The sequence below is a fragment of the Typopeltis vanoorti genome, chromosome 12 (assembly GCF_054136105.1).
Source record: "Typopeltis vanoorti isolate ZY-2024b chromosome 12, IOZ_Tvanoo_1.0, whole genome shotgun sequence".
NCBI classification, from domain to species: Eukaryota; Metazoa; Arthropoda; class Arachnida; order Uropygi; family Thelyphonidae; genus Typopeltis; species Typopeltis vanoorti.
In genome coordinates, this window is record NC_143560.1 from 51,204,430 (window position 1) to 51,218,581 (window position 14,152).

Here is a 14,152-nt window from a genome sequence, read left to right on the forward strand (position 1 = left end):
GAGCTAATTCATCGACTTAGACTGCAGTGAATATTCATTGCAAATGGATGAATCTACAGATGTCGCAGGACTCGCTGTATTACTAGTGTTTGTTCGTTACATATTTGATAAAAGTATTGAAGAAGATTTACTCATGTTCGAATATCATCAAGAAAAAACTACCAGAGAAGATATATTCAACTGTATTAATAATTATATTGCAAAACAGGAAATTGGTCGGGAGAAGTATTGATATTTGTACAGATGATGCTCAAGCAATGGTAGGAAAGAGGAAGGAAGTTGTAACATGTATCCTGCAAGTAGCTACAAGAGCCTCCAAAAGGCATTCTGTTTTGCATAGACAAGCACTGGTAACAAAAATAATTCGTACATATTTAAAAACTATTTTGGATGAAGCCGAAAAAATGATCAACTATGTAAAATCTCGACCACTTCAATCCAAATTATTTAAAATTTTGTGCAATGAAATGGGTAGTGCACATAACGCACTTTTATTACATATCGAAATGAGATGGCTATCCAGAGGAAAAGCATTATTGAGGCTTTTTGAACTTTGTGGTGCGTTAATGGTCTTCTTGATGTCATATAATTTAGGACAAAATTTTATTGAATTATTAAATTCTTCATGGTTGATGAGTCTTGCGTATCTGGCAGATATTTTTACAAAGTGCAATGAAATTAACTTATCATTACAAGGAAAGAATATTACAATTTTAATACAAGAGATAAAATTGCATCTTTTGATAGGAAGTTGCAATTCTGGATTTCTACAGTTGAACAGAATAATTTTGATTGTTTTCCCACCTTGCAAGAATTTTTGACTGAAATAAATTCTAAAGTAAATGAAGAAGTATCTAACGTAATTTTAGAACACTTGCATAACTTGCAATCAACCCTTTTGCAATATTTTCCAAAATCCAGTGAGGACAATTCCTGGGTTCTGAATCCATTTACAGTTACAGCTAAGCCAGCAGGCTTCAGTGCAAGTGACTATGAAAATCTAATTGATTTAATTAGTGACTCTGATTTAAAACAAAAATACAAGGAACTGCCAATAAATGATTTCTGGACAAGCGTGTCAAAACTAGCTATTTTTGTTTTACTTCGTTTTACAACGACATATTTATGCGAGGCAGGATTTTCATATTATGCTGCAACCAAATCAAAGTCCAGGAACAGATTCAACGCTACACCAAATATGAGAATTCAACTTTCTAATATTGTGCCTGATATCAAAAGAATTTGTAATTCAAAGACCCAAAAACATCAGAGTCATTAAGAACTTAATTTGCAATATACTTTTACTATTTTTATGTGTTTTGTTTTTACTAATTAACATTTGACAATAAATGATTGTTTATTCTTAACGCTTAGATTTACTCGTTTATTTTATTTATATTTACCTAACCTACAAAACCAGCACACAGGAGAGTCTGTATTCACTAAATTTTTGGTGATCAGAATGGGATATGTCAATGAAAATCAGCACAAATTAATTTAATGTTGGTTTAATTGATGTTTAATTAATTAATAATTAATTATCAATCATTAATGATTAATTATCAATGATTAATTGATAAAATAAGCTAAGTTACCAATTAATTATTAATTAATACATTACAAACTAATCAAGGTGTTCCGTGAACATTTCAGCATTTGTGAAATGTTTTGTCCTAGAAAAAGTTTGAGAAACCCTGATGTAGATGATGCAGGTAGTTGCGGTTGGTGGAGGATGGAGAATTGTAGAGTAGGTTCCCTCCCTCGATGAGCCTTTGGACTCCCTTGAGGTGTAATGTAATAATATACCATTATAAACCACATGAAACATCATTGTGAGCACTATATTTCCCTGAGGGATGACTACATTCCTTATTGACATACTTTGACAATCTCATTTTGGCTCTTGTTTTTGATATTGTCTTCACGTACCCATTTGTTACTGAATTAAACTACAGGTAGTCCTCGACTACCTGTAGCTTAAAAAAAGCAAGCACTAGAAGGAATCATTCCGGGATCAAGGGTTAGGGACCGACCTCGATTAAAATGGACTGATAACATCAAAAAATGGAGAAATTCCTCCTTTTCTCAACTGACATCAAGAACAAGAGACCGAGACAACTGGAGGAGGCTAGCAAAGAGGATCACTTACCAGCCATGAATGATCCAACGGTTCATTTAGGACTATAGGAGAAGTCCTCGACTTACGATGGGGTTCCGTTCCAATGTCTCTGTCGTAAGTTGATTCTGATGTAAGTGAAGGACTTTTTTAATTCTTGATTTGCTTGATTTCTGTTATAATATTTTCATAAATTAGGTTTCTGTTTAACTTAAAATGGTTAAAAATGTATAAACTTACATACATACATACATACATCTTCAAGGCCCACCTTTCCTAATTGGGTTGTGGGGGTAACAGCTGCAAGAGGAACTTCCAATGGTCACGATCCTCTGCCACCAAGCTCAGGTGTTCTGGTGGGATTCCCAAACATGTCCACCCAAGGTTTTCGATATAATCTATTCAGCAAGTCCTTGGCCTTCCAACGTGGCCTCCCACCCTCTGGCTTGGCAAAGAGGGCCTGCTGAGGGAGCCTCTCTTGTGGCATTCTGACCAGGTGCCCGTACCAACGTAACTGTGATCTCTCAACACGGAGAAGCAGCGGTTGAGTATTGAGGGTTTCCTGAATTGCAGAGCTTCTGACTCTGTCGAGTCTTGTCAGCCCCACAACCCCTCAAAGGAACCTCATTTCAGCCGCTTGGATTCATGTCCACATTCTTTCGGTTATTACCCAACTCTCATGACCATAGGTGAGGATGGGGACATAGCCTGTATTGAAGACAGCCAGCTTTGCCTTCTGGCTGAACTCCCGCTTCAATACTACCGAACAGCCAAGCTCCCGCAATATTAAGCTTGATAAGCCAATTCAAGTATCTAGCTCTACGTCCCATTTTCCATCATTCGTGAATATGGATGGACCCAAGGTATTTAAACTTCTCCACCTGCCTCATTGGGACTCCACTTACATTTAGAGTGCACTGGGATGGTTGTCTTGAGACCACAAATGTTTCAGTTTTGGCCCCACTGATCTTCATTCCGGTGTCCGCACAAACAGCTACAAATCTATCCAGGGTCTGCTGGAGGTCATCTATGGAAGAGCTAAGCAGAACTAGGTCATCTGCAAAAAGCAGACGTCCAATGCTACATCTTCCAATTCTGACACATAAAAATAAATATAAACTTACATAAACATTTATAAATTATTTATTAGCACGTATACATATAAATACATAAACAAAATTAAGAAAGAAAAATTTAAAAAAAATACATAAACACATATCAAAAATGGTGCACTTTAATTTGAAATTCTTTTAAATATTAGTTAACATAAACCTAAACATGAACAAAAAACTTATTAACGGTATCTTTAATTAAACAGGTAACTGTTACTCATTTGGATGATATGGTTATTTCTCGTGATCGGGAGTAGCTTTTATAATCAGAATTTTTTTTTTTTTTTTTTTTCCATCATATATTTTGCGATAACATCTGACTGCTTCTCGAATTTGCTTTTTGACTTTGGTGAAGCGATCAGTGTTGCTTCGCCAAATTTTGTGTCTAGTATCACATGCATGAGTAATATTGTGAAGAAATACCTTTGTTGCATAGTTCTTTTTAACTAAAGTGGCTATCACTTGATTACTGACTCTCCAGATAAGTGACTGGATACTTTTGCTCATTCTGCTGTATTTTTTTAGGTATCTCGGTATGGTTGCATTGGAGAGATGAGTTGAACTTCTTGTCTGATTTTGCTTACTTTCTTTTAACTACAGTGACAGGTAAAATTATTTTTTATATATGAAATGCATTATTTGTTGTTTTTCCTCATAATGAGTATATATATTCATTATATACAAATAATGAATGTTTGTATTTTCTGTAAATGTATACAAATATTAATTGCATTTGAATTCATTTTTTTTTTTTTTACAATTTCATTAATTCTGTTCATTTATTTTCATTTTTAGATTTTCAGCACTGAATAAAAATTGTACATTGATTTTAATGAAGAAATATCATAGTTTAAATATATATATACACACATGTATACATTTTCTTTTCTATTTTGTTGAATTTTTCTTTTAAGTGAGAGAGAGAGAGAGAGAGTTCAGATAATATTTTGCAAATAAGAACCAATTAGCTTATTTGGTGAAATCTGAATGTCAATAGTAAAAAACTAAAAAATTTGATTTCTATAAGATTCTTTCATTATCTTTCCTGAAATAAATTTTGAGTATGTATTAAAGATATGTACCATATATATATATATAGAAAGTTTTTTTACCTTGGGTATATATTATGTTAAAGATACCAAGCAATTTTATAAGCTAAGTTTTTAATCCTTTTTCCCAAGTAAGTAAACAGACAAATAAGTCAAGTTTGCGGCTGCACATAGTGCAACACTAAGTAACTCGTGGTAAAGGTGGAGCAAGATCTGATCACTTTCCTTAGAATTTTTCCCTAATGCTAAGCACATTTCCTTGCTGAAATGTATGATGCTATGCATTAAGGCAATGGTCACTACCCATACAGGTTTCGATCTTTATTGAGGTCTCGTCAGTGGAGCCATACCTAAAAATGCCAAGGTTGAAGTAATGCAGAGCTTATAAATATTTTACCTAAACAAGTTGCCATAAAGTCTGTTTGCTTACTTGGGAAAAAGGGTTAAAAAACTTAGCTTATAAAATTGCTTGGTATGGTTAACATATATATATATATATATTTTTTTTTTAACAATAAATATTTAATGACTTTAAACCAAGATAAAATATTACGTTTTAATGAGAATGATACAACTAGTTTCAGCCTTTTACAGCCTTCTTCGGGTATCCACTAAATGTAGAACATAATAATAAAAATTGAAGTTACAAAAAACTGAGAATTACAGGCAAAAAATGCAACACATAATTGACACAAAAACATTGTATTTTTCGAGTTGTTCTATCTAACGCGTTATTGTTCGATGCATGTGTGCTTGCGAGTTCTCATAAACGCCAGTATCGAACAACTGCAGCATGGCTATCAGGGATGTTGTAACTCAAATTGCTGTTCAAATGTTCAGGATTAAGGAGGATTTCCCTGGATTCCATGATTTTCCTCTCAAACTCATCGCTGCAACGAAAAATGTTTTCGGATTTATTCCAGCAAACTGAGTGACTCTGTAGATCATCATGAGGATTGTTTGAGAAAAGAACATGACTGGATAGTGCAGATGCATGTGATCTTTTATAGGAGATGTCTATATATATATATATATATATATATATAGTAGACATCTGTGTGTATGTATATATATATATATATGTGATCATAGGCTTTTACTCAGTTGTTGTGATACATTTTAAAACATAGATTTAATGACCTAAAAACTTAGATAACTTATTAAGATTTTAATGAGAATAATACAACTAGTTTCGGCTTATAACAGCCTTTCTCAGGTATTCATAAAGGAAAAGAATAATAATAAACATTGAAGTATCTAAAAAACTGGAAATTACAGGTAAAAATTGCCAGATAATTGATACATAAAAAACATTGTATTTTTTCAAGTTGTTCTAACAGGCGTGCCATTATTTATTGCAAGTCTGCATGCAGACTCACGTGAATGCCAATATTGAATAACTGCAGCATGGCTATCTGGGATGTTATAACTCAAATTGTTGTTTAAATGGACAAGGTTCAGCAGAATTTCCCTTGATTCTACAATTTTTCTTTCAAACTCATCATAACAGCGAAAAATATTTTCTGATCTATCCCAGTAAACGGAGTAGCTTTGTTGATCATCATTAGGATTATTTGAAAAAAGAACATGACTGGATAATGCAGTTGCATGAGATCTTTTGTAAGAGATGTCTCTCTTATGCTCTTCTATACATTGTTCAATAGATTTGTTAGTTTGTCCAAAATAAAAAAACCTATTCGTACCAATAAATATCTGCATAATCTTTCTCATCATTTTCCACCACAAAAACTTGGAACTATATCTACCTTAGGACACAGAGCATGCTCTTTCTTGAATGAACCAGATGAACTACAAAAAGAAATAAATCACCTCACTCTTATCTTTAAACAAAATGGATACTCTGAAAAACGATTAAGAAATTTCTTCTGGATCCTCCTAGGCAGTGCACAACAGAAACTATTTATTTTAAAGGTAGCATCTCCATTCCATACATTAGCACAGTCTCTAAAAAATTAGCTAAAGTTTTTAAAAAATACAATATCAGGACGTTCTTCACCACACTTCCTAAAATCCGTTCTCTAATCAGCCATCCAAAGCCTACTCATCACAACCTAAAATATCCAGGTGTATATAAATTATGGTGCGATTGCAACATCCCTTATTTTGGACAAACTAACAAATCTATTAAACAATGTATAGAAGAGCATAAGAGAGACATCTCTTACAAAAGAGATCTCATGCAACTGCGTTATCCAGTCATGTTCTTTTTTCAAATAATCCTAATGATGATCAACAAAGCCACTCCGTTTACTGGGATAGATCAGAAAATATTTTTCGCTGTGATGATGAGTTTGAAAGAAAAATTGTAGAATCAAGGGAAATCCTGCTGAACCCTGTCCATTTAAACAACCATTTGAGTTATAACATCCCAGATAGCCATGCTGCAGTTATTCAATATTGGCGTTCACGTGAGCCTGCACGCACACTTGCAATAAACAATCGCACGTCTGTTAGAACAACTTGAAAAAAATACAACGTTTTTTATGTATTAATTATGTGTGGCAATTTTTACCTGTAATTTCCAGTTTTTTAGATACTTCAATGTTTATTATTATTCTTTTCCTTTATGAATACCTGAGGAAGGCCGTTATAAGCCGAAACTAGTTGTATTATTCTCATTAAAATCTTCATAAGTTATCTCGGTTTTTAAGTCATTAAATCTATGTTTTAAAAAAAAATATATATATATATATATATATATATATACAGAATTTTCTTTGTTGTAATTTCACAACTATTTTTGAGAAATTAGTTAAGGAATTTTTATATCTTTTTCCATATTATGCATAGAAATTCTTTCAAGTCATAAAGTCTGATTTCCAGTTCAGAAAAAAGACATATGATTGAATCACACACATCAATCATAGTGAGGTGAGTGAAGAAGCTATATGTTTAGTTTCTATTAGAAAAAGTTTTTACTGGCAGAAAGGAGATGGAAGTGAATGAAAAGAGATCAAAGTTGAAACTGAGGCCCTGTATATTTGTAAAGTGGATCAAGAAGATTATGGGACATATGCATTTTTTTGCATGTAATCTCTTTCTCTTTGCTTGGCTTTTCATTATTGTTGTTTATAAGGGCAAGCTGAAATTGGGTGAGACATAAAATGTTACAGTGATTGATTCTTTTCCAAGGCATACACTTGGTGAATTCTTATGGCTTCCCAACTCCATTATAAATTTTTGCTCATTTGTGTCAACTACTTATGTCACTTTCAGCCACACCCCGATTCATAGTAAATTACTCATTAGTTGACTAAGAAGAAATCAGGACAAAACTGTTATCTAGTTTTGGAAATTTCCGGTAAGGAAAGTGTGGATATTATTGATATTAAGAGAGGGACACCATACTATCCACATCAGCTGTCCTACTTGTTCTTGAATTCATTCACACTACTTGTACACACAACATCCACCATTAGCAACCTATTTGAATTCTGCACCACTCTATAAGAGAAAAATCTAGCCCTCAACCATTTTCTTGACAGCATTCATTCTCAACTTCAAAGCATGCCCTCTTGTCCTTTCTCTACCCTCCATAAAATGCAGAATTCCATCTACTGAAATCCTGTGTGACCCTTTCAGAAGTTTGTAAGGCTCAATCATATCACTCCTCTTTCTCCTGTTTGCTAGTGCTTGCAGTTTCAAATTCTCAATCTGTCTTCATGATCCGAATTCCACAATCCTGATATCATTGTTAACATTATCTAAGGAGAATGTAGTCTCTCCTCTATCAGAATCACCAAAGAAACCAGGAGACCAGACGTGCACACAATAGCCCAAGTGAGGTCTTATCAAAGCCTTGTATAAAAGCAAAATGACATCTTTACATGTCAAAGTTCATTTCAGCATTGCAATTATCCTCTGAGTTGTAATTGCAGTATTTGTTATATGGCCCTTGAAATTCAACTTCCTGTCTACTAAAACTCCAAGATCTCTAGCCTGATCTGTTTCTTCTGACTCAATGCCACTAATATAATATGACATTGGATATCTAATCTGACTGAAATGCTTGACCTTACATTTACTAACATTGAGCTGATAGCCATTTTCCAATACCTACAATTCCAGCCTATTCAAATCATTCTGCAAATACTGCATTCCTGATTACCCTTCCTATCTCTGTATCATTAGCAAATAACTATATGTCACCTTTCAAATCCTTCCCAATGTCATTAATGTACAGATTGAATAACAATGGCCCAAGAACTGATCATTGAGGTACACCACTGTTACTTTAAATCTTGCAGACTCTCATCCCCTATATACCATTTTTGATATCTATCAGTCAGCCAAAGAAGCCTGAATGGCAAAGGTAATGGTAAGAAGCCTGAATGGCAAAGAAATGGAGCTAGCTGAGGAATTAGATAAGTACCAGATCGACATAATAGGGGTGACTGAAACAAAAAAGACCAAAACTGGTGAGCTCTTTCTGAGCAATAAATACAAAATGTTATATTTAGGCAATGACAATCAAGGAAAAGAAGGAGTAGCCATAATATTCAACACAAAATACGAGGCTAATCTTCTTGAATGGCAGTCAGTCTCAAGTAGAGTAATGTGGGCAAATATGAGAATGGGGAACTGGACAATGAGACTTATTTGTGCCTATGGTCCCACAGAAGGTTCTACTAAGGTAGAAGTGGAGGAATTTTTTGAGGCTTTAGAAAAAGCAACTGACACAATGAAGAAGGAAAAGTTGGTCCTTGTTGGGGATCTAAATAGCAGAGTAGGAAATGATTGTGAGACATACAAAAATATTTTGGGAAAATTTGGAGAAAAGAGCAAAGCTAATAATAATGGCAAATATCTGTTGGATTTCTGCTCAGGACATGGACTGGTTATTACTAACACCATGTTCCAACATAAAAATGTGCACAAATTCACATGGAGAGAAGAAGCTAGGAATAAGAAAAGTCTCATTGATTATGTTATTGTTGATGATGTTTTCTCCCTGGTGCAGGACACCAGAGTGTACAGAGGATTTGAAATTAGAAGTGATCACTATTTATTCTTGAGCAGGATAAAATTGAATTTCATATTGAAAAGAATAACATGTAAGAAAGTTTTAAAGCGAATAAAAGTTGAGCAGCTCTCAGATGTGAACTGTAGACTAAAATACAGAAAGATTATTGAAAAGAAAATGAAAGAGTTTGAGAACAGGAATCAAACCTTGGAGATTCAGTGGCAAACTCTGAAGAAAACATTGATTGATTCTGCCAGAGAGGCATGTGGTGAGGTTGCGTGCAAAGATAAAAAAATCAGAACTCCCTGGTGGACACAGGAAGTTAAAGAGGCAGTGAAGGAAAAGAAGAAAGCATATCAAAAGTTCCTGGCAAATAAGTCAGCTTTTACTCTTACAGAATACAGAGACAAATGTAAGAAAGCTAAACAGTGTGTAAAACTAGCTAAACAAAAGTCATGGGAGGACTTTGGCAAGAATATAGAAAATAAATATCAAGAAGGTGGCAAAATATTCTGGAGGTTGTTGAAGAAGCTTAGGAATGGAGGAAAGAGTGCTATAAAAGGAATTAGAGATGATAAAGGTGACATGAAAACAGGTGAAAAAAGATATCCTTGAAGTATGGAGTAATTACTTTGAAAAACTGCTAAATGAAACAAGCAGTGATGACAGCACAGTGATAAAAAACACTGACCAGGCATGTAGTCAGGAATACATATCCATACTTGAAGTAGAAAAAGCCATCAAAGGCTTGAAATGTGGAAAGGCAGCAGGAGTAGATGATATTCGACCAGAAATGCTGAAGTAGGTGGTATAAGAGTCTTACAGTGGCTGCACTGCATAGTTCAGAAAGCCTGGACAGAGGGACGAATTCCCGATGATTGGAGTAGAGCTCTCATAGTACCCATATATAAAAAGGGAAATAAAACTGAATGTGAGAATTACAAAGGTATTTCCCTACTGAGTGTTCCTGGCAAGATCTATGCAAGTATACTTGAGAAACGGTTGAGAAGAATTGTAGAAGAAAAGCTTGGTGAAGAACAAGCTGGATTCAGGCCAAATAGAGGCTGTCAGGATCAGATCTTCACTTTACGACAAATAGTCGAGAAAACATGGGAATATACAAAGATCTGTATTGATATGAGGATATTAAGTTTTGTTGATTTGGAAAAGGCATATGACAAGGTGCCAAGAGAGAAGCTATTCAATACGATACGCTGCAGTTATATGGTGTCAATGGGGCATTATATCAAGCAATACTTAGTCTTTATTTGAGTTGTAAGTCAGTAGTTAGAATTGAAGGAAGTACAGGAAGCTGGTTTAATGTTAAATCTGGTGTGAGACAAGGATGTACATTATCCCCTCTGTTATTCATTATCTATATGGATCACATTATGAAGGAATGTGGTATTAAACCTGATATCAAAATTGGAGATGTTAATGTCAGCTCTTTGCTTTATGCGGATGATGTTATACTTCTAAATAAATCTGCTACAAGTCTGCAGGATTCTCTGACTAAATTGAATAGCTGTTGTAATAGATATGGTATGAAGGTCAGCAATAAAAAGACAAAGACAATGAAAATAGGCAGAAACATTGAAAATGTCAACTGTGTTGTGAATGGAGAACCTGTGGAACAAGTAACTCATTTCAGCTACTTAGGCACGATTTTTACCGAAGATGGTAAATTAAATATAGAAATAGACAACAGAATCAGCAAAGCTGGTATGGTGGGAAGTCAATTGAATAAATTCATATGGAATAAGAAAGAAATTAGTCAGAACACTAAATTAGCTGTATACAAGACAGTGTTTAAACCAGTTTTAACTTATGGATCTGGGAGCTGGGTCAGAAGTAAAACACTTGACCAAAGACTAGAGACCGCAGATATGAGAGTCCTGAGAAAGATTAGAGGCGTGAACAGATGGCATCAATGGCAATATCATATTAAAAATGAGGATATTAGGAAAGAACTTGACATTGTCAGCATCCAGGAATGCGTTAGCAGAGCTAATCTCAGGTGGTATGGTCACTTAAATAGAATGGGAGAGGAAAGATTAGCAAAACAAGTCTTTTCTGCCAAGTTAGCAGGAAAATGACCCAGAGGAAGACCAAGATATAGGTGGATTGATACCGTACAAAGTGCCTTAGACGATAGAAATATAAGATCTGATAATGTTATAGTCTTGACAAGTAACAGACTGATTTGGAGGAAAATTGTAGATAGGAAGTTAGTAATGATGTAATTTTTTCATGTAGTACTGTCATATCCTGTGCACCCCTTGAGGGTACATGGCAGGAATTTGATGATGATGATGATCAGTCAGCCATCCTCTTATCCATGCCAGTAGTTTATAATCCATATCCATATTCTCCAATTTATGCAACAGTCTTCTGTGCTATATTCTGTCAAAAGCTTTAGCAAAATCCAAAAGTAACAAGGTGTGTGTCCATTCCCCTTGTTTAACTCAATGGTAACATTATTATAGAATGTGAGCAAGCTGTTAAAACATGACTGTCCCTTACTAAATTCATGCTGTTCATTGCAAAGTAGAGATTCTATGTCAACCCATTTCTGAATGCAAATTCTTACCAACTTTTCCAAAATCTTTACCACCACTCCAGAGATACTGATAGGTCGATAGTTGGACATCAGTCTTTACACCACCCTTGTGCAATGAGATTACTATACAATCTTTCCAATCCTGTGAAATCCTCCTCGATCTGTAACTCAAATTATATAGCTGGTCAAAGGAATAGTCAGTTAAGCTGAACAATCTTTTAACATCCGTGATGACATCCCATCAGTCATTATTGCAGAATTCTTATTCAGTTTGTACAACTGCCCAAGCACCACCTTCTCATACACCTGAGTTTCTTCATACAGTGAAGAGGTAGCATACACCAGGTTCATAGCTTTTAGCAAAATGGCCACTCATTAGCTGAGCAATCTCTTCTACATCAGTCACCCACATACCATCTGCATTCAGTAGAGTTATTCTTTTGTATTCATTCTTTCTTTTACTTGAAGCATAAGGATAGAATTGTTTTGGATTGTTTATAGCTTGCAGAGCCAGTTTGATTTTCATACTCAGCTTTCCTTACAACAGTTGTGATTCTTCTGCCCTGCTCTTTATAATTTTCATAACTGACATCATCCTTATGCACAAACAGTATTCCTTCTACATCATCTTTTTCTTGTGGATTTCTTGCTACTTTCAGCCCTTGTCTCACCTACTGGTAGCTGAAGAAGAAGAAAGAAACAAAGATAGGATCTTTATGATGTGTCGGGATCATAGTAGAAGAGCTTAGACAGGTGTTACTGAATATGAAAAGCGAAAAATGAAACATCTGGAAGAGGATACTAAACATCTAAAGAAGAGATTAGCTGATGATAATGAGAAGAAGGAAGTTAGTATTATGAAGAAAGAGTGAAAGGATAGTCATATATCGTTGTATGGGGGACTTGGTCATTAGTGGTGTGATTACAAATAAAGTGCACAAAACATGCTTTCATGGTGGAACAATGAAGGAAATAAACTGATCCATTGCAGAAAAGGAAAGACTCGGTGTTAAAATTAGTGGCAGTTGTGGGAACAAATGACTTAGTTGGGGAGAAAAAGAATGTTGATAGAGACTTGCGGAAGTTGTTACAACAGGTAAAGAAGAATAGTGTTGTTGGGAAAGTCATAGTCATGTTACTTGGATATGACAACAGTGAATTGAGAAGGAGAGCAGAGATAATGAATAGTAAGATGGCAGAGTTGTGTGAGGCAAAGGGAGTTTAATTTGAACCTGTGGAGTGAATTTGAAGGGAAGTTGGAATCATTTAAAGCTGATGGATTACATTTGAATGCATTTGGTGTTGGACATTTAGAAAGGCTGTTGTTTTCTGAGAAGGCAAAGAGTCAAGAAGTCAGTGTAGTAAATGATCAGTCTACTTGAGAAGCAGAATAGCACAAATAAACAGATTGTATGACAGGAGGAAGATGGATGTGTGGTTGAAAATGTGGTTGCAGCAGCACAAGATGATCGAATTCAGAAAGGTGAGGATGAGACAAGTAGGAATCGAAATCAGAGTCAGGATCAGTGAAACGGGAGTGGTTAGACCAAAGAGACAGATGTGGTATAACAGCTAGAATAAAAAATGTTAGTGCTGGTAGAATTGCCTTAAACACGCAGGAATTGTTATGTTTGTACACAAATGTAAGGAGTATTCGAAACAGGAGTGCTGAGTTTGTTGCATTGATTGAAAGATAATTGGAATAAATGAACTTGGTTGTCTGAGGAGGATGTGATGTTGGGAATAGAAATAGAAGGATATATAATTTTCTGGAAGGATACAAATGTGAAAAGTGGAGGGGACTGTTGTTAATGATTGCAGAGGAATTGTATCAACTTTCACACTTTGTGTCCGCAAAGTGTGGAAGTTGATAGTGCACACACAGATTTTGAATCTGTGTGGTATGAAGTTGAAATAAACAGGTTAGTATATCTGATAGGATGCTGTTATAGACTGAGGAATGCAGAGAGTACTGATTGTGAAATGTTTAAGCAAATTAGTGGGCATGTAAAATGAAGGTGATCCTGATAAGAGACTTTAATTACAGGAATATACAATGGAAAGAGGTGATAGTGTATGAGAACATGAAGAGTGAGTTTGTGGAATTTCTGATTTGTGGAATTAAGATAGGTATCTTAAGCAGCATGTGTTTGAAGCAACCAGAGGCTTTAATGTTTTGGATTTGGTGATAACTTCACAAAATGTAGTTGTTAAAAAGGTGTTGACACTGCCACCAGGTGGTGAGAGTAATCACGAGGTGCTTGTTTGAGAAGTGATGAAACAAGAAATGGTTATTGCCAAAAATGGATACATGTGGAAGTAGGCAGTATC

The 14,152-nt window shown here is 35.0% G+C and overlaps 1 protein-coding gene across 5 annotated transcripts in view; it reads left to right on the forward strand.

The window, feature by feature from the left end:
* LOC150100785 (peroxisome assembly protein 10-B-like) overlaps positions 1-14,152 on the forward strand; it is a 160,684-nt gene that overhangs the window by 34,012 nt on the left and 112,520 nt on the right. For all 5 annotated transcript variants that reach the window (XM_090401706.1, XM_090401705.1, XM_090401702.1 and 2 more), the window contains exon 3: positions 3,754-3,834. In XM_090401706.1, coding sequence (XP_090257832.1) covers positions 3,754-3,834 — 81 coding nt within the window. The remainder of the gene's footprint in view (positions 1-3,753; positions 3,835-14,152) is intronic.